We start from the raw sequence: 23,795 nt of genomic DNA, 5'->3' as shown, positions 1-23,795 counted from the left end.
GTAGTGGTGGAGCCACACGAGCACTATGTGGTCGGTTCTTGTGAGTTTGAAAAGGGCAGGTACAGACACCCTAATAAAAGAAGAAAGCATACATGGTGACTCAATAGTTTTATACATGAGTCGTTGACTTGTAAGGTCTGCCTAACAACACTATCTGTTGGATTTGGACCTAACTAATCTATGGTCACTGGGTTTAGGAGTCCTCATGTAGCCTCTCCTTTTCGATTTCTCCTTTTTTTACTTTCTGCAAAGTTGAAGTGCCAGATTAGGTAAAATAATGAAGTGCTCTTGCAAAAGCACCCGGACTAAGTTATCTAAAAAAAAATCATAAAAAAAGTCTCTCTCTCTCTCTCTTGTTTATTTTGCTGTGCTAGAGAGAAAAGAAAATAAGCACATACAATGACACACTATTTAAGTGTTTCGGTCAATGGCTTACAGAGTTCACGGGCTGTGAAGGAGCAAAGATTTTCACTATGTCAAAAAATAAGATTGCAAAAGTAGATGATGGCTGTCTCACAGAAAACCTAAAACCGTACATAAATATTAACACCCAAACTCACAAAAGTTTCATAAGCAAGAAAACCTTAAAACTGATCTAGTTCATACCACAGGAGCTTCACCCTCGCACCCCCACGCTTTGACATGGCATGATGATCACATGCCATTGAGTTTGGGGTAGCTGCCAAAAAAAAGTGAGTCTCGGGCACTATATATATATATATATATATATATATATATATATATATATATATATATATATATATAAAGAAATGGGGACCATCAATCAAAGGAAGGTCTAAAATATATAACCCATGATAATTGATGGCATTTTTTCTCTAATGATCAATTTGTTCATGGATGGGACTCTATATAGTGGATTTTTACCATTCATTTTGTAAGCAAAATATTTTGGATTGTCAATTTTTGATGTTTATACTAGTTTTTGAATGTGTTAAAAACCAATGGCCCACAGTACTTTATATTGTAAAGTTTTAAATGCGTTGTGAGACATTGATTCTTCATGTTTTTATAAAGTCTTAGTGTAAAATATATTTTTTACTAAATAAATTATAAAGAGGTCCGATTGATGAGATGTTCTAGCATTGGAGAAGGAGAACCGTCTGGTGGTAGTTGGTTATAGATTTTCAACCTTTTTTTTTGTTGGACGGTCTCTCTCTCTCTCTCTCTCTCTCTCTCTATATATATATATATATATATATATATGTGTGTGTGTGTGTGTTGAAGAGCCTGCCTAGGAACAGGGGACTCTTGATGACTCAATATTAGGTGCAATGTGAATGCAAGAAATACGTGTGCTGCTGTATCTTTTTGAATGAGACCTGGCCGGCTTAAGCTGGGAGCTCCACAAACATTGTCTAGTGCTTAACTGAATTGGATATTTTCTTTTTGACAACTCCACTCTCATCACCTTTTTTGTCCTTCACTCCCATCACCCCTTCTCATCTCCTCTCCAACACCCGTTCCCAAACAGGGCCTAACCTTTGAAAGAAAAGATTCAGTTCGAGAAAAACAAAGATATAAACATCTTTCTGATAAAGCGCCACCACAGAGCGCATAAACAGAGCAGAGATCACCGATTTATTACCTTTATTTACTCCAAGCTATGGAGAGATGTTTCTTATGAAGAATATTAAAGAAGCATTTACAGAAAGAGAGCCTCATTTGCAGGGCTACAATTAATGCATTTAGCTTCATAAACAAGCAAACTGATTATATCTATGCTTTTAATTTATTTGTTCTATAAAAGCTTTTACATGCATACCGATTTCTTGATATGGAAGAAAAAGAAAGAAGAAGATGTCATTCTGGTGCTTTTCAGTTGAAGGGATGATTCCAATCTCTGAAGAAAAAGACATTGAAGATGAAATAGAATATGAAATATACATGGGAAATGCTTTTCATAACACAACGCGGTATTAGGTTGACTTTCTATTTTCTTTAGATGTGAATTTCTGGTTGTCACTTCTCAGTTGACATGCCTATTGCTTTAACTTTTTCCGCAGGAGATTTGTATTTTTATTTAATGCCTACTTTTAAGTCCATCATCCTTCTTTTGGGGCCTTAATCTCCAACTCAAACATTTGGTGCCCAAAATTTGCAACAAAGATATCTTAATTGGAATATAGAATTTAATCTCCTGATCACTGTATATCTAATGTGAACATATCTGATAGACTTAGGAATGACTCCACTTTTATCTCCATCAAAGAAAAACCACTACAACAACAACAATACTCTAATGATAATTGAGGAGTATACCAACTTAGGAAAAAGGATACGTTGTTATAGATGGACTCAGACAATGCAGCCAAGTGTATGCCAAACTTTTTTTTCCTTTTTTTCTTCCCCCTTTTTCCTTTCTGGTAACAGCCACCATCATGGTACGCATCATGATTCTTTCCTGTTAGGTAAACTCTGAACATCCATTGAAAGTTCCATGGTAGGTGCCAGATGAAGAGTATGGAAGGAAATTTCTAGCTACCTCATCCATGAGTAGTCAATTATCTTGAAACTTTCACTATGGCATCCCTACATAAACAACCTGCAATGGCCTCACAAAAGATATCCAATAATGAGATTTGGTTCGAAGACATCAGGGCTCACATGGCTTACCTTAGCCAAGTTGGAGTTTGTCTGTTTGCATAAAGATCCATACCTATCATTATCAAGTTATAGCTAGCTAGCAGCCATTCTCTATCTTGAATGGGATTAAGATGGCACCATGTTCATCTCCATCCTAAATTTTGGCACAATAAGTGGTTTTCTTATAGGATTCAACGCATCCAAATCCAAGGGGAAGAGGATTTGATACCGGGCATCTTATCCTGCACACCTCTCGCCAGCTTTTCTCCTCAGGACAAGCTTAGGTGATGGTCAAAAAGACAAGCAAAGAATCGACAAAAGACATCCACCGCAAATCTTCACATGTTCAAACATTGACATGCTAATGCTATCACACACCATTACTGTCACCTTCTACGAAGAGACTGCCATCTCTACTTAGTCAAAAAGATGATAAAGAAGTAGAAGCTGTTTTGTGCCTAGTGGGTCCCACTCAATGTTTGACTACTGACATACCCATCACGTGGAGAATATGTGATTTGTACCCACTTGTCAGACAATGGATGGTACATGACCCCTCATTACAAGTTGGGATGCCCTTGCCCTTATCCTTGTTTGTCAATATAAGAAGTCAAGAGTTTAGAGGACAAGGCATTGGGGTTGTAGTGAAAAACAGTAGAGCGATACAATAATGCTGCAGTTTAGGAAGTTGTGATTGAGAAACTCAAGGAGCGGAGCTATGGGGGCTGTTTCCTTGGCTGAATCCAGACTCAACCAACCGGGCAGTAAGGATCAAACTGGGATTGTAGTTGCTGAAATCGAGGGGCTCATCAGGGTTTACATGGATGGCCGGGTAGATCGGCCGCCTGTCGCTGCAGAGGTGCCATGCGGTTGTGCATCCGAAACCGATATCGTCTCAAGAGATGTGATGATCAACAATTTAACCGGTCAATGGGCTCGAGTGTATGCTCCAAGACAAGCAGCTGGTCGCCACACCAAGCTGCCTTTGGTGATATACTTTCATGGTGGTGGCTTCTGCCTCGGCTCGGCCGCATGGAAATGTTACCATGAGTTCTTAGCCAAGCTTGCTTATCAAGCCAACTGTGTGATCATATCGGTGAACTACAGGCTCGCACCCGAGAACCGTCTGCCGGCAGCTTATGAAGATGGTCTCAGTGCTGTGGAGTGGGTCAAGAGACAAGCTCTTGGCGGGAGCTCGAGCGACAACTCTTGGTGGTGCAACCATTGTGATTTCTCAAGGGTGTTAATTGCAGGGGATAGTGCAGGCGCGAACATCACCCACAACGTCGTGGCCAGGCTTTCCCACACAACAATGAAGCCATTGTCTCTGAGAGGGACCATTCTGATACAACCATTCTTTGGCGGGGAGGCCCGGGTGAAGTCAGAGAGAGCCACAATTCAACAGCCTAACTCGGCCTTGACCTTAGCAGCATCAGACACATTCTGGCAGCTAGCATTGCCGCTGAGCGCAACGACTAACCGAGACCACCCTTGGTGCAACCCCTTGAACAAAAAAGCACCTGCACTGGACGAAATGCACCTGCCTCCAGTGCTGGTTTGCATATCAGAGATGGATATTCTCAAGGATAGGAACTTGGAGTTCTGTGCAGCCTTGATAAGGGCAGGGAAGAGGGTGGACCACATTGTTTACAATGGTGTGGGTCATGCATTCCAAGTGCTTCATAATTCCCCTTTCTCAAACATAAGAACTAGTGAGATGATATCCCACATCTCAACCTTCATCAACAAATGAACTCAATACTCTCATATTGTGACTGTTTTTAAACCTCAAAGGAGGGCTTGTATGAGTACATGTAGAGATTTGTTTAACTGAACCTATCAAAGATTCAAAGTTTCCCACTTTCAAAGAAGCTTATTATGTGTGCTTCTCCATATAGAAATTTGAGCTCAGGCTTTTGCTTGGGCTTTGACTGGGCCAGCTCTGAACCCAATTGAGTCAAAGCTTGCGGATTCTAGGTTGACCATGAAAAGTTGGTGTAGAGACAGGAGCCCATTTGGGTGAGTTGACTTGCCTAAACCTGAATCCACATCTCGAAAGTGGTAACCAACTGAACATCAATGACGCTTGCTGATGACAGCACAAGGAATATGTTGAGGAAGGCAAATTCGTTAAAATAAGGAGTGATACTTCCAAGTTCCAACTTGGCAGTGTGAGATGTGCGGATGTTGGGCATAGAATATGGGATCGAGTTGGGTATTTTCGCGAAATCTTTTGTCCATGTTGGTCCACACCATTTGTCACAAATGCTATGGTGAACACACACACACACACACACACACACACATATATATATATATATATATATATCGAGAGAGAGAGAGAGAGAGAGAGATTAGCCCTCGTGCTTTACGCAGAATGCATGTCAATTACCCACCTAAAGTGTTTTTTTTTTAAGGGAATCCCCACCTGAAGTGTAGAATATTTATGTTGCTTTTGATGAAACTCATACATATCATGCTTTTGTATTAAACAATCAATAACGAGCGGTTTAGTCATCTTATTTGACTTCGTAAAACCAATTGAATGATTTTAAGACCATGCGTGTCGTTGAAACCTAAATGAAAAATGCAAATGGCTGAATCTAACAAGGGAAAAGTCGGTTAATTTTTTATAAAATAGCTGACAAGTGTTTTTTTTTTAATTATCCTAAAAATTAATGTCCTAAAACTGTTTTTCTTATAATAAGGGAAAACCATCTCACTTGAACGATCATTGTTGTAAGAACCTCAAGCCCCCCCTTCCTCACCAGAGAGTACACCCAGCTTCGGCCTCACAGCAAGAGAGGTGTACCCATCTGTTTTGAACCTTTTTTTGTTTTTTGACACTGAGAAACCATCCCCAAGATTGAAGACTTAGTCTCATTGAGTAGCCTGCTGTACTTGGTCACCTTTCTGGTTGCGTAAAACTCCATGGGCACACCCCTCGCCCCTCAGGGATTCGCCTTGCTTCGACTTGCACAGGAGAGCGACGCCAATGAGATTTAAACCATGACTGCCCGTCTAGCGGCCAACATATGGCTCTCGAATGGACTTTGCATGAAAGATCTAGCATTGAAATTGACATGCCTTCATATAGTGAAGACATCATAAATCCTCCACTAAAAATTCTTATGCAATTGAATCAAAGGTTCCACAAGTTGCAACTCCTTACCTCCAACGAAGAGGTAATTAACTCATATAACTTCATAATTGGGTCACTAAGACCTCACAACGCCAACCACCTTTGTCCAAATGGACCTATGGATTTGGAACTTGATACAGGTTTGCTTAGTGACAATCACGGGTCAACAAATCTTTTTGATAGGCAAGCTCAGACCCCTACCAGATATCTCTTAAGCCCCATGTGGCAGAGGGATTCGAACCTGGGCCTTCAGCTTGGTGCAAGACTCCGCTTACCACATGGGATGCCACCTCGGCGGTACGGGTCAACAAATTTCTATAGGGATTTTCTCTTTTTTTTTTATGTTGGCAAGAAACTACTGATACAGAATCATGTTGTATCTCTCAGATCTAGTTGCAAAACATCAAAACCATATCCACATTCTATTATAATTGAATACGTTTCTGGCTTATCAAATCCAACTAAATTGAGTCAGATTCAGACGGATATCAGATAAATGACTGATATAGCAATTAAGTAGGTTGGAAATAAAGGCAAGTCTGTATCAGCAATAAGTTTAGAATTCAAATTCTATTGCTTACAGCTTTGAAACAATGTATTTGTTTTGTAACTGAACGCTCAGTAGGTATAAGAGCCCATTTTTTATTATTTAAACTTTAACAAATGTATTTTTTTTGTTAATGAGCCAGCTAGAATTCAGCTAATTTAACTCGGGTTTGCCATGAGCTCGAGCTCTACTTGGCTCACCACAAGAATGAACCGAGCATGAATACTCTGTTCATTTAGTTTAGCTTGTTTATCAGCCCTAATCACGGCATGGATAACCAAAATTATGATATCAGAAGATAACTTTCTTGATGTTTGATATATGTGAGCAATTTTTTGTTGCTGAAACACAGAAGACCAAAACAAAGGGAGAAAACATTAAACTTTTATAACCTGCTATCTAAATCAGACACTGGCACTAAGTGAATCCAAGAATATAAGAAATGATTGAGGTTATTACTTCAAGGATTCTCAAAAATGTGAAAGACGAAATTCCTTTAAGGTTTAAGACAATTGAAGAGTTACGTAAAGATTTACATTTTAAAATCATACGCACAATTATTGCATAAACAAAAAAATAAAATTCACAAATATTCTTATTTCAAAATGTTAAAAGTCTTTAAACGTAACGATCCAAAAAATAAAAGAGTTAAATTGTTACAAATTTATAACCATCAAAACTGTCCAGATCCTCTAAGGATCATAATAGAATTTAATTTGGAATGATACTAGAAGTGAGAACCCAACCTACTCTGACTGCTAGCTCCTCCAATTGGTGGTTATAAACCCGAAAGCAATTAACTCAACAATGCTGAAGCAGATGAGTCTGATAGTCATGAGTCATGACCAATTTAGCATGTCAGAAAGAAGTGTGATCATGTTCACATAGTTCTGCCACAGCAAGACTGTTCGCCTCAACATACTAGTTCGCAAGCACAACCCTAGAGAAAACTCTAGCCAGTACACCATAAGGCTGTCATCACTTATGTCGTATTCCCAAAAAAATCCAAGAAAACCAGTAACACCCCTAATTGTGGCTATGAATGAATTAAGGGGCCGCTCACCAAGCTTAAAAAATAGGATTGGACAGGATTTCTTCCATCACAATATTTAGCACATAATTAGCATACCACCGCCTTTGAATGCAAAGGTTATAGGCTTGCATGTTGTTGATTTGACTGGGCAGAGTCCCATACATGCTAAATGAGGCTATCTTTGAACAAAACTACATCCGCTTTCCCAGGAAAACACATTTCTAGCTCTTCTTTTTTCTTGTTTTCCCCTTTTCTTGTGGCATCCACAAACAAGGCATAGAATTTGGGCGCATAGACTGATCATGAACCTTGTTTTCTTCTTTCTTTCCCCTCTTTTCTTAAACAACGATTCACTTTAAATACACAATCTCTGAAGTTCATAGAAAACATGAATGGGTGGATTTGCCATAAGCAATATGCTTTACCACTCCATCTAGCAAAAAATATGTTTCCAATAGAACTAATTTAGAAGGCTTGAAGATCACAACAATGTATAAAAAGCTGAAAACTTAACACACATAATCTTTAACAATGCAATACTCCACAACAGATAGAATTCAACTATTTCACTTCAAAGTTTCTGTTATAAAAGTATTTCATCAGATTTGGAAACTCCTGATACATAGAAAACAAAGAAAGTCCCACAAATATTCAACATTCATCAAGAGATGCTTTGTAAAGAGGCATCTCAATTAGAGGATCCTTGCTATAACTAGGACAGGATAGATTTCAACTGGTGTTCCTCCTATTTGACTTTCCATTATCTTCTACATTTCTATCATTTCTTTAATAGAGTGAGTTTAAACCAAGAAGACATTATTTCATAGATATATCCAATTGGAACTTGAAGCTACATAACCAGCTGAACGACGATTGTAACTAGCATACCCTTGTGAACTTATCAGAAACTTGATGGTTGTAACAAGATCACATTGGGCACTAGACTAATTTGATCCAATCACATATACTTGATCAACCCCCTAATCAAGAGAATTCATAGAGAATAAGAACCAAGTCCCTTAATTAATGTTGGTCACAAGTTGCTCAATCAAGACAGGCACAAGCCACCCATTAGTAGACTTAATTGACCTAAACACTGACTAGGTTAGTTGTTGCCCAGTTGACGAATGTGCATCTTCTTCTTCTTTTCTTAATATTTTGGGTCCTATCTAGAGTTTTAGGGGCCTAATTACTTAGATAGCATCACCATTTTCGAATACACACAACACATGAGAGGGAGTAGGGATGTACGTGAAAGAAATTTGGAGAAATGTCTTACAAATGGGTTGAGTCAATACAATAATGCCATATATATGGAATGCAAGTGTAAAAGGAAAGAATGTGTGATAGTTAGGAAAAAAGACCATGCAATATGGAAAAAAGAAAAAAAAAAAGGTTTGATGCTTGGATGTACAAGAAGATGGCAGGTTTGATTAACACCAAGATTCTTATATCACGTTGAGCATTGAGTAACTAAGTGATAATAGGATGAGAGATTACATATATTGGAGATGTATATGACAAAATAGATGTATGAAATAACAAAGAAAAATAACACTAGAAATAGATAGAAAAATAACACTAGAAATAGACACATTAAAGGATGCTTATAGATGCCACTACTTAAAATATTATTACTAATAAAAAAGTGTCATCTAAGATTGGTTTCAACATGTTGCATAGAAACCTATCACAATATCCATGAGAAAGGTTGACATGATACAAGTTGGAAAACCATATGAAAAGAAAAATGGCAATGAAGATTTGAAGTTGTAAGGGAGGAATAAATAAGGTGGGGGGAACTAAGTTGCAGCTTTGGGTAGGAAGGAATGGAGAAGCTGCTAGATAGAGTGCTTTGTGGATCAAACTCTCCACAACTACAACCTCTATAACTTAATTACTAAATGAGTGTTTAGATTTTGATACCTTTAGACAACTTCTAATAACATTTAAAAAATCAATTTCACATAATGCACCATATTTCATGACAATGCCCATCTTTTATGTAAAAAACAACTCAATCCAAAGTGTGCTTTTCAATTTCATATATAAGAAAAAACTTCTACATTATAATTGTTGCTTTAATTTTTTATTTCAGTGAGATTATCGAAAAGGCAGACTGTCATTTTTTTTTTCAATTTTCAATGTAACTTAAAGATAGAAAAGAAGAAGGCATAAAGTTCATAACTTCAACAATGGGGAACCTATCACTCAAACATCCAAATGTAAGCCAATGCCACTTTCAAGGTGACTTTTTCAACCATATAAAACCCTGAATTCTAGAACAAGATTCAGTAAGAAAGGAACAACAAAGTCCAAAGAAATTCATCGTGGGGCCGTATAAGACCAAAACAAAACAAATAGAGAAAAAAAAGGCAAAACTGATAAATAAATTCTGTATATACCCCTTAATGGGTGTGCCTATCTAATCAAAAAATAAATCTCTCAGAAAATCGAAATCCAGACATCCATCTAAAAATCAATCCTGATATACATGATAGCCAAAATGCATATTTCCAAACTTAAGTATTATTATAAAGGAGTGAAACACAATTTCTTTTAATCAAGATATACCAACAAATGCAATCATGATCTGATTGAGAGAAAAGAAAGTATAAAATTGAGAAATAAGAAAATCTATCTAATTGTTCAACGACTAAGCATCAAAAGAGCACCATAAAAGCCCTCCCACAACCCAAGGAATCCAAGTTCCAATACTTCTTGTACTGAGCTACCTCTTTGTCATTGCGAAAGAAACCCATCAGCTGTCTTGCAGAGTTCTAGTAGGTGTACATGAATCCACCCATTAGCTCGATTAAGCCACCGGCGACCATCAAAGGGCACCTGATATTGGGCTTGATCCCTAATCCCCCGAAACCCCAAAAAGAATCAAAACCCAAGAATCCCAAAAACCAACAGAAGAATACCAACAAACTGAAGAAACAAAAAAATGAGAAAAAGGAATTTGAGGATTACCGGAGAGGTATCCGACGGTAATAGAGACGTCGGTGATAGTGAGAAGGTTAAAGTAATTGAGGGTGTTGAAGTTGGCAATGGTTGGTGAGAAGGAGAAAGTAATGAGAAGGTGATCAACCACCAGATACTTCGGTTTGACAAGCATCGTGATGTCTGTGTTCATCTTCTTCTTCCTCTTTCTTTCTCTTTAAGCCCTTTTATTGTGAGGGGGTATTTCTGAATTTTGAAAAAACCCACTTATTCGGAAATTTGGGATAAGTAGGGATTTTTAAATTGTGCTCCTTATTAGATTACCCAACTTATCTATCTTTTCTGGGTAGATGGGTGTTTTGAGAAAAAACTAGACAATATTGAGAACAATGTGAAGTCTTATTAATATGAAGATGTCTTCTCAAAAAAAAATATTAATATGAAGATGTATAAAAAATGATAATATAAAAAAGTTATTGTATTGTGTTAATATTAAGATATCACATTATATGATATTAAAATATAGCTCATAGTTTAAGATTGTATCTGGTTACAATAATATTTCTATAAAACCATGTTATTTTCAAAATGTGTTTCAATAAATTTTGAATAGTACGTATCCCCTTAGTTGGATTCAGCATCCCCCCTATATCATCCCCCATCTTCATACCACTTTTAAACCTTCCAATGCAGGTTGTTTTGATAAAATTTAACCTTATAGATGGATTCAGTATGGTTGATTTAATAAGAATCAACCATTAGATCATATTGTTTTGACAAAAAAGAATGATTTTTTAAATCACAAAATTTTATATTTTGTCAATAGATAATTTTTTAATCATCAAAAATCCTGCACACAAGTTAGATTTTGATGATTTAAGATTTAAGTTTCAATTTTCACTAAATAAATGATGTAGATCACAACTTTCAAGTCTAGTTTTATGAAAACAACTGGCATCATTGAAAACCCAAGAAAGAGTATGAAGATAGAAATGATATAGGGGATGAATGAAACTGATTTAGACTTGTCTCGATAGAAGTAGAGAACACATACCACGTTCAGTCTCTTATAGTAAACCATTTTGGATTAGGTATTCTCTTTGTCATTGCCTTTTCTTATCTAATGCATAATTCTCGCATCTATTCTTTTTACTTTTTTTGAATTTATAACTCGAAGAAGCCGCACTCGGCATGAAGACCTAGTCATGCTGGCTCAGCCTACCATACCTATGATCGTTGTGTTGATAGTGTAAAACTTCTTTTTTAGTTGAAATCTATTTATGCGTATTCATTAGTGCAACCTCAGGAACTGAGATTGCAAGGATACTCTCCAACTACGGTTACAAAATTTGATTATGTAAAAATAATGGAAGTTGAATTAAAGGATACTCTACCAATTAAGGTTACAAAATTAGATTATTTAAAAATAATGGAAGTTGAATTAATAGAGATAAAAATAACAAGAAAAAATAAAATAGAAAATACTAAGAAATTATCTCACCAAAAGAGTTGACTCCCTCTAATCTATCTCTTAGAAATAGAAGAAGCGGTCTAGAAAGAGAACAAGAAAAATAATCTTCTTTTTATGACGAGGAACCTGAGGTCACTTAATGGGTCTCATCTCCTAAATGGTAAACCCTAGTGAGTGTCCTAACCCGCAAAAAATAGTAAATTGTTACTTATTAACATGAAGACAAAAAGCAGGAAATGAAAATGAAGGCACTTGACCTGCTGATTGGGAGATAAAAACAAAAGCACTAGATTGATCTGTGATATGGTTTATCCTTCTCTTATTCTTTTTGTCATGTACTTATATATAGTAATTAAGATTTGTGATGTAGTTTTTAACTCATTCTTCAATCTCTTTTATAAGTGGTGAATATTTTATCTAATATATTGCTTCAAACTAGTAACTTAATTTATTTGTTTGATGCTTGTGTACTAAAGGTTGTAGGATGAATAAGAGTTGAATTTTTGGTAGAGATAGACATGGGCTCAAATATATAGATAGAGTTCAAACATTTTGTAACTTAGCCTGTAATCACATGGATAATCATGGTAGGATCAAGTGTCCATGCATGAAGTGTAAGAAAAGATTATACTTGAAAGTAAATATGGTAGACATTCATTTGATGCAATATGAGTTTTATCAAAAGTACACAAATTAAATCTATCACAGTGAAGCCGAGGGATGAGTATAAGCATGTAAAAAATGATGATGTGATTAGTAGCGCTATGAACATTGATGATGATATGAATGACGTTTATATGAGGACACATGTGTCTTCTAATCTGAACCAGTCTTCTACTACACCAGGTGCAACAACCAATGATAACAAAGATAAATTATTTGACAAATTGTGTAACTTGTCTCAGTGTGAACTTTATCTAGGATGTAAAAAGTTCTCAAAACTCTCTTTCATTATTAGTCTACTTCATTTAAAGACACTTGACAATTGAAGCAACAAGTCATTTGATATGTTGATTGACTTATTAAGGAATGCGTTTCTTGAGTGGGTCGACTTGCCAAAGTCATTTTACGAAGTAAATAAGTACAAAAAAGACCTGAGTTTTAACTATGAGAAAATGCATGTTTGCAAGAATGATTGTGTTTTTTTTTGGAAGAAAAATGTTAATGTCAATGAATGCCTAAAGTGACGAACTTCAAGATGGTACTATAAAGAACATCATGATGATAAATATAAAAGGTTACCGCAAAAGGTTTTGTGATACTTTCTGATTAAGCCTAGGTTGACATAGTTGTTTATGTTAAAAGATACTGCAAAGGCACTGAAGTGGCATAAAGAAGGACATGTAGATGATGAGATTCACTTAAGGCATTCACCTGATTCAATAATTTAGAAAGAGTTCAACAAAAAATATAGCTCTTTTGTGACAGATCTTCATAATGTATGACTTAGGTTGGCAAGTGATGACTTCAGCTCATTCAAAATTATGAGCAGGTCGTATAACATGCGGTGTGTAGTGTTAATTCTATATAATTTGCCCCTTGAAAGTGTATGAAATCACCATTCATGATGTTGTCCCTGCTTATTGCAGGACCTAGGGTACTTGACAATGAAATATATGCCTATTTTCTTGAGCCTATATAGAGATTTGTCATGATTACAATAATATCTTTAAAGGATATGCGACTAAGGACGAAGCCATAGCCATAGCCAATATTTCAAAGCATATTTCTATTGCGTGTTGGGAGGAGATGTGCAACATATTATTCAACGATTCAAAATAGATGGTAAACTACTTGTTGGAGGATATATATATATATATATATATATATATATATATATATATATATATATATATATATATATATATATATATATATATATATTACAACAATTGATCTTGATTTTAGTCGGGTCAAGTGTGCAAGAAACAAATCCAATAGAGCTGGATTGTAGGTCAGTCATACTAGTGGGGCAAAATCATATATGTGACATTAAAGAGAGAATGCATATTCATTTGATTTCATAGGTGTATGATAGAAATTTGTTCATGTTAGAGAGATCTGTCGATTTTTATATGACTATAAATCATAACTGAATTTTGCTCTCTCATATTTAGAGTAATGCTTTAAGAGAGAAAATGAGGTTGATTGAGATTTATAGATTAACCCACACAAATCATTATGGTGACTTTCTAAGTGATATTACAACCAACAATTATGTAAGTGATTGAATCATTTCATAGTCTTGTATATATAACTATGTGTTTTGACTATAACTAATTCAAGTATATGTTTGTGTTGTAGCATGAGATGACATAGTTGACATCATAGGACTCCAATATAAAAAGATTTTGTGATATTCAATGTGGTCCTTGGTACACGATCTGGCTATGTCAAAGGCATGAGGACTTGTGTCATACCTACCAAAGCATCCTCTTCTACCAATACACTGAAGAACACCCTTAGGCATGTGCTTTAATCGACTCAGGAAGAATTTGTGACCACCAAAGAAGACTTGGTGACCACCAGAGAAGAGTTAGGCACAAACAAAATTGTCCTGAATATGGATATCAACATACATACTGTAATTTTTAAGTTGACTACAAACAAATTACATGGTGCTAAAATCGACATGTTCAAGCTCGGATGTTGTTACATAATTTGTTTATGTTGTTAATTAACACCATTTTTTGGATATGGTCCATGTAACAGGACGATACATGGCATGTTCTTTCCTATTATTCTGTTGATAGATCATATGATTTTGGTTGTGCTTTTGATTTTATTTCTCGTAAATGTATATCTTGGCCAATTTATTTATAGTCTTAAAATTCATGCAAACTTTATTTATATGGGTTACTACTTTGAATTAGTCTATTGGTTATTCATCATGGTCACTTTAATCTTTGATGACAAAGTTCGTCGGAGTAATGTAGTGAGTGCTTCATGTGCTGCACATCTATTCCATGTTTACTAGGTACTACATTCCTCTTCAAGTAATTATTATTTTGTACATCAATGGTTTCTTTCAATGAAGGATCCACTTTCTTATATTTTAACTCTAATAAAGTATCTAATTTCTCATATTACAATTCTTTTTGTTGCCAGAATATGATAATGCATTATGAAAAGAGAGAGTTCTAAACTTGGTCGTATGTAAATAGTTTTATTACATTTGAATCTATACTTATCAAATGGTATCATTTGCTCATTCTATTCAGGTAAAATCTCCATTCCTGAGTGCTTAAAGGTTACTTATGTGCATTTCTCTGTGGGGAGATGATGACAACTTAGTTAAAGCAACAATGATATTTTTATATTTGTGGGGTATTGCTCTTATACCGAGTACCTTGCTTCTATTATGAGTTAGGTAGCATTGATTTTGTTGCATAGGTATGCATGTTTGGCACCTGTTGTACCGAGTGAATTTATTAAATCGTGTTAGTTTGCTAATTCTGTGTTGTTGCCGACACAAAATTAACTCATTTCTGTAGTAATAAAAGCATCTTCTTACGAAGTATGGAAAGCAAAATTTTAACGGACAATAGGTTACTAATGAAGGCAATTGACCCATTTCAATCCTATATATGATTTGCATTTTTATTGGAGAAAAAATCCTTTGATCATAGTTTATTGGAGGACCCGTGTTGTTTCTGATTCAGAGAATGACTTGGTTGTGTAGGAGTTAGTGATTGATATTATGTGCATTGTGATATTTTTTTTTTTTGAGGATTAATTATGTCTGTAGAGCATAAGTGAAAAGGGTGGGGGTGGAAGGAGAACTCAGTTATGAAGTAGAAAGATACAAATTTTGAAACTTTAAATAAAATTACTATGTCAAACTTTGAAAAGTTGGAAGTCACTTATGATATTTTGTACATGCAGCCGAGTAGGAACTATCCATGCTAAAACCAATTTTCAGTATTTGTCTATGAAGAGTTAGGTATTTGAGGTCTCCAAAGTGTTGCTAATTTCCTATTTTGTTTTTGAACATCTAAGATCATTTGCAACTTTCATTATTGTCATTTTCTTTGCTTTATTGCCCTTTCTGAAAAGAACTTTTTTTATGCTTTCACCATTGCCTATGACTATACATTCTTCTGAGTTGACAATCTGTGTGTGTAATTTACTTGGTAAAAGAATAATATTTGTTGGTTATTATTGTTTCTGAAGTGACTTATAGATAATCTGATGGTTACTTCCTTGTATGGATATTTCAAAAAGAAATTAGGGATTTTCTGTGCAATAATGAGTTTCATAAACTGAGTTATTATTTGCATAAACACACAGAAAGAGTTGTACCAAACTTCTTGCACTCTTGTAATTGCTGCTAGAAGCCACAATAAAATTTCTAGTTTCCTTTTTAACTTATGTTGTTTGTGATAGCACACTATCATTGTTTATTGATCATTCTTGATGTTACTGCTGTAAAATTTTTAAGCACTACACTCAGTGCAGGAAAGTAGACAAATTTTAGGTTGTTGCATAATAACTAATTTGTCATGCTAATGTACATTAAGAAAGCTAAAATTGCCTTTTCATGGATAGAGGAAAGATTCGAAGTCATAATTTTTAAAATCGAAAGTTGTCTCTAACTTCTTTGTTATGTTCTATATCTTATTTTTGTCATATAAAATAGCCTCTAAAATGTTGTATGTCACAAGGTACTATTTTGCAACCGACTCATGTTACCACCTAATTTTCTTTTATTCGATATTGAAATATAAATTGCAGGGAAGGGGGTTTAAATTATAGGAGGATTCTCAAGGAGAAAAAATAAAAAGCAAGAACACTCATATCCATGCTTGTGGCTGCAATGCTTTTTCTTCATTATTTCTATTTGGTTGTCTTTAGTATTAAATAGTGATTAATCAAAGAAAATGAATTTGTGTCTTGAAAATGACCAGCACCTTGTCATCTCAAAATCTGCTCCTTATTTCTTGCTTCTAGAGTTTGCTTCAACAGGATACTATACTTGTAATTAAATTTAATTGCATGTACTTATGGACACTCATTTGTGATGGTTGTGTCCTTTGACACAACTAAGTGGGTTATCCAAAGGAGACATGGATGCTTTGTTTTTCATCCTCAAAGCTGCCAAGGTTGTTGATGAAATTTTCTATGGGTAGGTTATACATGGATTGCTCATCTTCTTGCAGCTGTTTGTTCCTTTGAGATAGCTTATGCATGCCATCCATGTAATAACCTATGATATTATATTAAACACTTATTAAAGCCTTATCATCTTCATAGCTTGCCTTATGGATTTCAAATGCATTCAGGTGTGGGATAAGAATCCAACATTAAGAGATTGGTTAAAAAAGCATGTGTCTCTCTTTCTTGGATCACTTTAAATGGAAAAATTACTCCATTAACAAGAGCCCTTGCTAATCTCATTATGAGATATGCTACTTAAATCAAAATGTCTTTGATAATGTCAAATAAATAATTGTTATCTTTGTTGATTACTTGAAACATTTGTATCATTTTGTACTTGGTTGGTCGCTATGATAATTGATCATTTTATATTTGTACATATATATAAATTTTTAGGATTTAAATTCGCAAAAAAAAACTCTGGTCAATGTTGATGATAAATATCATTTAGTTTTTTAAAAAAGTTTATAATTAATGCTAACAATAATTATCATCATTGATATTAAATATAGCTGACGATATTTATCGTCAGCTATATGAACATATATGATTTGTCAATATAATACAATGATAATTATTGTTGATTTTAATAAGAAACTGATGATAAATATCATCGTTAATATTAAATATACTCGACGATATTTATCATCAAATTTAATTACTATATCCGATGATAATTATTGTCGGTTATTTGAACATATATGATTTTTTGATATATATACGATGATAAATATCATTGACTTTTAATATATAATTGATGATATTTATCGTCCATGTTGAACAATAAAAGGTGACGATATTTATCGTCGCTTTTAACTATCAAAGCCAGCAGTATGTATCATTGGTTTAAAATAATACAAGTGATGATATTTATCATCGGTTTTAATTAGTACAATCAACGATAATTATTGCTGCCTTTAATTTCTATTACCGACGATGTTTTAGAGGCGACCGTTTTATATAGATGATATCAAATCATCGAATTTATTTTTACTAAAACGATGATATATAAATATCGTTGAAAAAAGTAATGAAAACGACTATAAAAAGCCGACACCCATGATGACATTAGATATTTATTATCATTTATATTATTGGCAACTATAAATCATATAAATATCACTGGCAATGACCTGTTTTCTTGTAGTGTTTCAATGTGACGCTACACATTACCTGATTGCTCTTAATCTCCCGGACACAGCCTAGGGCCCAACAAAAGACAGGGCTGATCAGGTGCAGCGGCACACTAAAGTGAGCAATGTGATTGCACTTGGGGAACCAGTTTCACTTCCATTCCTAAATGGGTAAACTGCCACCCCCATCTGCCAGCTTCTAAACAGCCACCATGAGGGTAGTTCTACCAAGTTTTCACAAAAATGCATAAAACTCTTATCCTAGCTACCAGCTCCCAAATAAAGCCCTAATTCAGATGAGAGCTCAAATAATGAACTGGTGCAGCAAATTCCATGCATGCCCATCATTTCATATAATTCTCTTCCTCCAAATGATTTTGATGCAAGAAATTCATTAGCTCTGCTCTGCCGACCTCCGACGTCTAGATCTCAAACAGAGTCCGCATTCTCACGAAGACGTTAGTGCTTGATGATCATCATGTTTCTCGAAAGAGGCAGGCTCCTGATAGAAAACCAGATTCATCTTCAACTGAATAAGGCTGACTATGAAAATTCAGCAATCTCATTTCTTTTTGGGTTCCATTTGCAGCTGAGAGTGATTTTTTGTCTCATAAACACCAAATAGCAAGGAGTACAAATGTAGGTGCTTAATCATTTTTCTGCAACTATCATAGAAAACAGGTACAACAGAAATTGTTCCAGACTAATTACTTTGCTTCTGCATTTTGCGCATCAATTTGTGTCATTTCAGCAATTTGGATTAGCTCAGTCACCAACAGACGAGCCAGTAAGTTGTTAATTAGCCATTATATTGGAAAAGGCTAGACTAATGATACGAACACATTATTCAATGAACTGAAGTTGTTACGTTGCTGCTTTGCATTGCATTAGCATATTGCATTAAGCTGTATGCTGCTTACCTTCAGAGATCAACTGGCGGTGGTAGTACTAATAGGAAGCATGCCTCAAGGGTAAAGATAGTTGAAGGGTTTTGTAACTTCCCCTTGACAGGTGCAACATGAATGGTCGCAATTTATTCAATGAACTGAAGTTTTGGATGGGTTCTGGGTGCCGTTCATCTTAAGGATTAACAATGCCCAGGATTCCCTGGATAGAGAGCCTCTTTGGACCTGACTTACTATTTTATTTTGTGGTATTATCATAAGAACAAACACACAAAGGGACGCTATGCGGGACAGGGCAGGGCGCCCTGTACACTTGAAAAAAACAAACAAAAAAGGTATCCTTGTCCAGCCTTGGACAAAGCCACATATGGACAGGATAGGACAGGACATGATGTCTTTATTTAGGCCCGTGCGCGAGCCAAACGCCTCCTAAACTACCACTGGTCGAAAAACAGCTAGGATGGTACCGTTTATGTTGGAACACGGGCATCTAGTACAATTTTAACCACCGTCCTACCATTGAATAGGAAAGAGGAAAAAGACGTAGGGGGTGGGAAGAGTGGGCGCCCTTCAACCTCCACCCTTGACAAACCAGGCTTTGAAATGGAAAAATTGGGAGAGGGTGGGGTTAGGGGATTGAGCGAGGCCATGTTTTCCACTAACTTAGGCTTTGATTAAAACTTAAGGTTGGTACAACCAAGTTTTATGCCATCTAAACAGTGCATAAAGTCATATTTTAACTCGTTACAATGTCATGTTAAGAAAGCTAATTTTCAACCAAGTTTTTGGCATCTGGTAGCTAAGTGCTTACTGACCATTGCTTCAACTTTACATTTATGAGTCCTATTAAATAATATTCGCTCCCTGTTGAATACTTGATATGTTAAAAAGGTTTTATCCTAAAAATAAAGCTGGCATCCCTACTGCATCATTGCATTTTCAAGGATAGAAACTATCACTTGAGGTTAAAAATAACACACTATGACGTCTGCACGTGAGTTCCTTACGAACAGAATAAAAAAACAAAAAAGAGAGTTTGGCTTTTATTCGAAGCAGGACAAGCTTGACAAAGATGCCAAATAAAGGAGAAAATGATCATACATTCAATAGTATATTATGTTTGAACAAAAATTGATATGCAAGAAACTCATTTATCTAACAGCTTGATTCCACCTTACCATACAGCTATCACATGGGTCCCCCCATTAGCCAGAATCCAGTGTAGACATCCAATAAGGGAGATCTTTGTGTGGTTCTTCCCTCTGAAAGCAACCAAGTGGATGACATGCCTTATCCTTTCATATTTCCAAACTTGTTAATTGTAAAATTTGTAATGATAGCTATAATAATGGATCATATTTTTCATCTTGTTTACAACAAGGCAAGACTGGGTAGAAACCAGATGTGAAAGGCCGATTATCAGACCAAATGCAGCCTTATGCATCTGGGCCACCTTAGCATAATTTTTCATCCATGTCCAGATTCAGAGACAAGCTAATATAGTTATATTGATGATCGTGATAAATATGTTCATTTCCTAATACACAAACTCCATGAACAGCATTTATGAGGAAATTATTTGGTCACATCAAGATTTGCATGACGATGGGAAAGAGAGATTAGATGCTATTCATTTCTTATATGGGACTCTCATAACGCTATTGATTACATCATCATCATGGTGCTTGCGGTGTTTTTGTCGGTATGAGTGGTTCCGGCAAAAATAAAGAACCGTGTGTGGGCCGAAAGTAACGCCAGGCTTTAAATTCTCATTAGTTATATTACCATATCAAACTCAAGATCTGTAATTGCCTTGAACACCATAAATTAAGCTCCAACCCTCCTCTCTCTCCCTCACTGCCACCATCTCTCTCTCTCTCTCTCTGGTTGGGGGTGACTGCATGGAGATGGAGTTTCATACCAAGGCAGACGATGACATTTTCTTTGCCGATCTGGAAAGGGAGATTGCACTGCTCATGATCGATGAGAATGATAGAACATCAACAGTTGTACTTGAGTCCCCTTTCAGCTACTACATAAGCCAGCCATGTTCTTTCAATGTAAATCTGAAAAACCAATATGTATATTTTCACCATTTCATCTGTTGTAACTTCTTATGCCAGTTTTTTTTCCCTGCTTTTATTGATTCCATTGTAATTTTCATTTCATGAATCTCCAGCAACTTGATGAGTACCATCACAAGCCTCTGCCCCCTGCCTGCTTGCAAAACCCAATAACCAACATAGTAAGTCTCTCTCTCTCTCTCGTATAGCTATGAGACCTAAAAAAATTTGGGCCATTTCTGGATTTGTATGTGTCATCCTTGCGCAGGGGCCATGCTAATTTTCTCTGTATCGTTCCAATTTTATCAGATGTCTACGATTCTATATTTTATTTTTGTTTTCTATCTTGCTCGGTTCATGGGTTCAACCTTTTGTTGATCTGTGGTAATGTTGATCTTCTTTTGGCTCTCTCTCTCTCTCTATAACAAAAAAAATGATTCCAGGATTTGTTGTTGGGGTCAGAGAAGAAGTGGAGCAAAGGAACAGGCGTTTTTATTCCCCGTTTGTCTCAATCTAGAAATGAACCCGCCACGACAGGTTTTGTCACCTTTTCAACTTCTTTCTCACTCTAAACTAGTATATGAGATGATAGATGCGCACCATCTTGAATTAAAATGCGAAGATATGTTTATAGGCTTTTGGAATTTCATTACATGCAGGTCGGTCTAAGCAGGAGAGAAGGAAGAAACCAGCCAAACAAAGCAAACAATCAGTGAATTACTGATTCAAGATTAAAAAAAATAAATGAAAGAAATAAAGATTGGACTGAAAGCAGATCGACTTGGCATAAATTCCATAGAGAGGAGGCCTCTAAATAGCAGAAACAAATATGGGAAGTTTGGGTCCAATGCCTAACACATATAGCTGGAAGGGAAGCCTTAGCGGTTAAGAATACTCAGAGCACACCTACTTGGGATGGAAAGATTACTACTTTGCTTACATTACATATTTGTTATCCTCTTTGGTTCAATCAATGAAATTATTTTCGTTGGAACCTGCCTCAAAGAAATCGAAAAAAAAATCCAAAAAAAGGGCACACGCGTGTGGGACGAAACGCGCATTTACAGCAGAAATTTTGTGGTTTCTGCCTAAACGCACAGAGAATGAGGTGTTTCTGCGGGTCCCACCAAGGTGACGACCCACAGTTAGGCTAGCGATGTAGACGGCTCGGATTCGGGCCCGATGTGGCCAATACCATATTCTGCTAATCAGAACATCTAGATGGATTTTGCATTCAGATTCAGAATTGAATGGTAAAAAGCTCATACCAGATCCACTTTCCTACATGTAAACCGATTGGAATATCCATCAAATTCTGATATTTGTCAGATTCAGTTGCAAAAAATAAAAAATCATATCCGCGTCCTGATGTAATAGTATATGGTTTTGGCTTACCAAATGCAACTAAACGGAATTGAATTTGGTGGAACTGATTCATTGACATCCTTAACCATTACCTGACTCACTTAGATCAGAGATCAGGTGTGATGTAATTGCACAAAATAAGGGATTTCACCTCGTACACATCTCCTTGTTTGAATCCTGGTGCAGGTGTGTCGAGTGCAATCATATCGTACAAAAATAAACCAGACCACCCGTCGCCTGTTGTTGGGACCCACCAAACCTGCAATTAACTGAACAGGTGGTGGGTGGGTTAGGTGCAGCGGTGCATGTTTTTTGGTACATGTGTTTGTGCATCCCTAGTAACTAGGGATGGCAGTGGACCCGGAAAACAGGTCTCTCTTCTCTTCGCCCCATTTGGATCATAGATGGAGATATGAAAGCCTGAATCCTTTAAGAAATTAGTTTCACTTTAAAACAATAGAGAGAATCAGCAACTCCTTTGAAATCCATTTTCCTTGAAGTTCAGTTTTTGCTTTCCCCTGATCCTTGCAAATACCTTCATCACCAGTTCCCAAATCGAGCCTTGGTGACAACTTTGTGGGATGGGGAAGTTGGACTCGAGTTCCACATAAGGAAGCTGACAATTTCGGAATTTGATAGCCTTCACTTTTCCACATGCATAACTCCCTACGACTCCCAGCTCCCAAACAGAGCCTTGATTGTGTTGTGCACAAGAATGGACCTGGGCCAACCGTGAGGCTCATCAGCTCTTATTCTGTCTTTGCCCGCGGTCTTGACCAATTAAGCATTGAACTCAACTCCGAGAAGTTATACTTGAGATGCATTAAAACAGGAGCTTTTACAGTTTCACATACTATAGTTTAGCTCCAAGGAGTCATCAAACACATCTTGCAGCCTTAGGGATGTCCAACCTGCAACCTGCAACCTGGAAATAATCAGATTAACAAGCTAACCGGTAGACAATTCTTAAGTTGGTTAAACATGCTTACTTTCATTGTCGTCACTTGTTAACGCCAATGGATGTTCCCAATTCCCCACTGAGATCATCCCATGAATATGGCAGGCATCACACCTACATACCATGGTTTCACTAGTTACAAAAAATATGATTGGAAGAAAAAAGTTCAGAACATGCACATCCAAAACAACTAGTCTTTACATTTTCCAACTTTTGGTACAACTAGATATCCAGGAACAATGAAAAAAGACAAGAATGCTACTAGTCATTTATCCTCAAAAAAATTCAGTAGACTTTGACAAGTTCAATTTTTCTGCCGCTACCAATTTTTGAAGTATACCTTAATTTAGTTCCAGCATCAGCATTCAAATAAGCATATACATCTGGCACTTCCTTTATTTAGTAAAAAATGGAGCCTCTTTGCTAGAAAAAGTGAAACAAACATGTCCATGAGAAATAGAGAGCGTATTA

The 23,795-nt window shown here is 36.2% G+C and overlaps 1 protein-coding gene, 1 long non-coding RNA gene, 1 other non-coding gene and 1 pseudogene across 3 annotated transcripts; 2 read left to right on the top strand and 2 right to left on the bottom strand.

The window, feature by feature from the left end:
• The first annotated feature begins 3,253 nt into the window (after positions 1 to 3,253).
• Positions 3,254 to 4,456, top strand: CXE17 (carboxyesterase 17). The gene has a single exon (XM_089998009.1). It carries the CDS (start codon positions 3,323 to 3,325, stop codon positions 4,355 to 4,357), a length of 1,035 nt encoding a protein of 344 aa, XP_089854135.1. The 5' UTR covers positions 3,254 to 3,322; the 3' UTR covers positions 4,358 to 4,456.
• A 5,533-nt stretch (positions 4,457 to 9,989) lies between these two features.
• Positions 9,990 to 10,465, bottom strand: LOC149846467 (uncharacterized; annotated as a pseudogene).
• A 10,283-nt stretch (positions 10,466 to 20,748) lies between these two features.
• LOC149846465 (uncharacterized) lies at positions 20,749 to 21,991 on the top strand. The gene is made up of 4 exons (XR_016430284.1): positions 20,749 to 20,998; positions 21,118 to 21,183; positions 21,445 to 21,538; positions 21,661 to 21,991. It is a non-coding gene; the product is annotated as an uncharacterized LOC149846465 (long non-coding RNA).
• On the bottom strand, positions 21,224 to 21,328 carry LOC149846466 (U6 spliceosomal RNA). Its single transcript, XR_016430655.1, has one exon. It is a non-coding gene; the product is annotated as a U6 spliceosomal RNA (small nuclear RNA).
• Positions 21,992 to 23,795: the final 1,804 nt, after the last annotated feature.

Source organism: Nuphar pumila, chromosome 2, assembly GCF_984573655.1.
Source record: "Nuphar pumila chromosome 2, dmNupPumi1.hap1.1, whole genome shotgun sequence".
NCBI classification, from domain to species: Eukaryota; Viridiplantae; Streptophyta; class Magnoliopsida; order Nymphaeales; family Nymphaeaceae; genus Nuphar; species Nuphar pumila.
The sequence above is the reverse complement of the archived record's forward strand: the minus strand, read 5'-3'. Positions and strand labels throughout refer to the sequence as shown.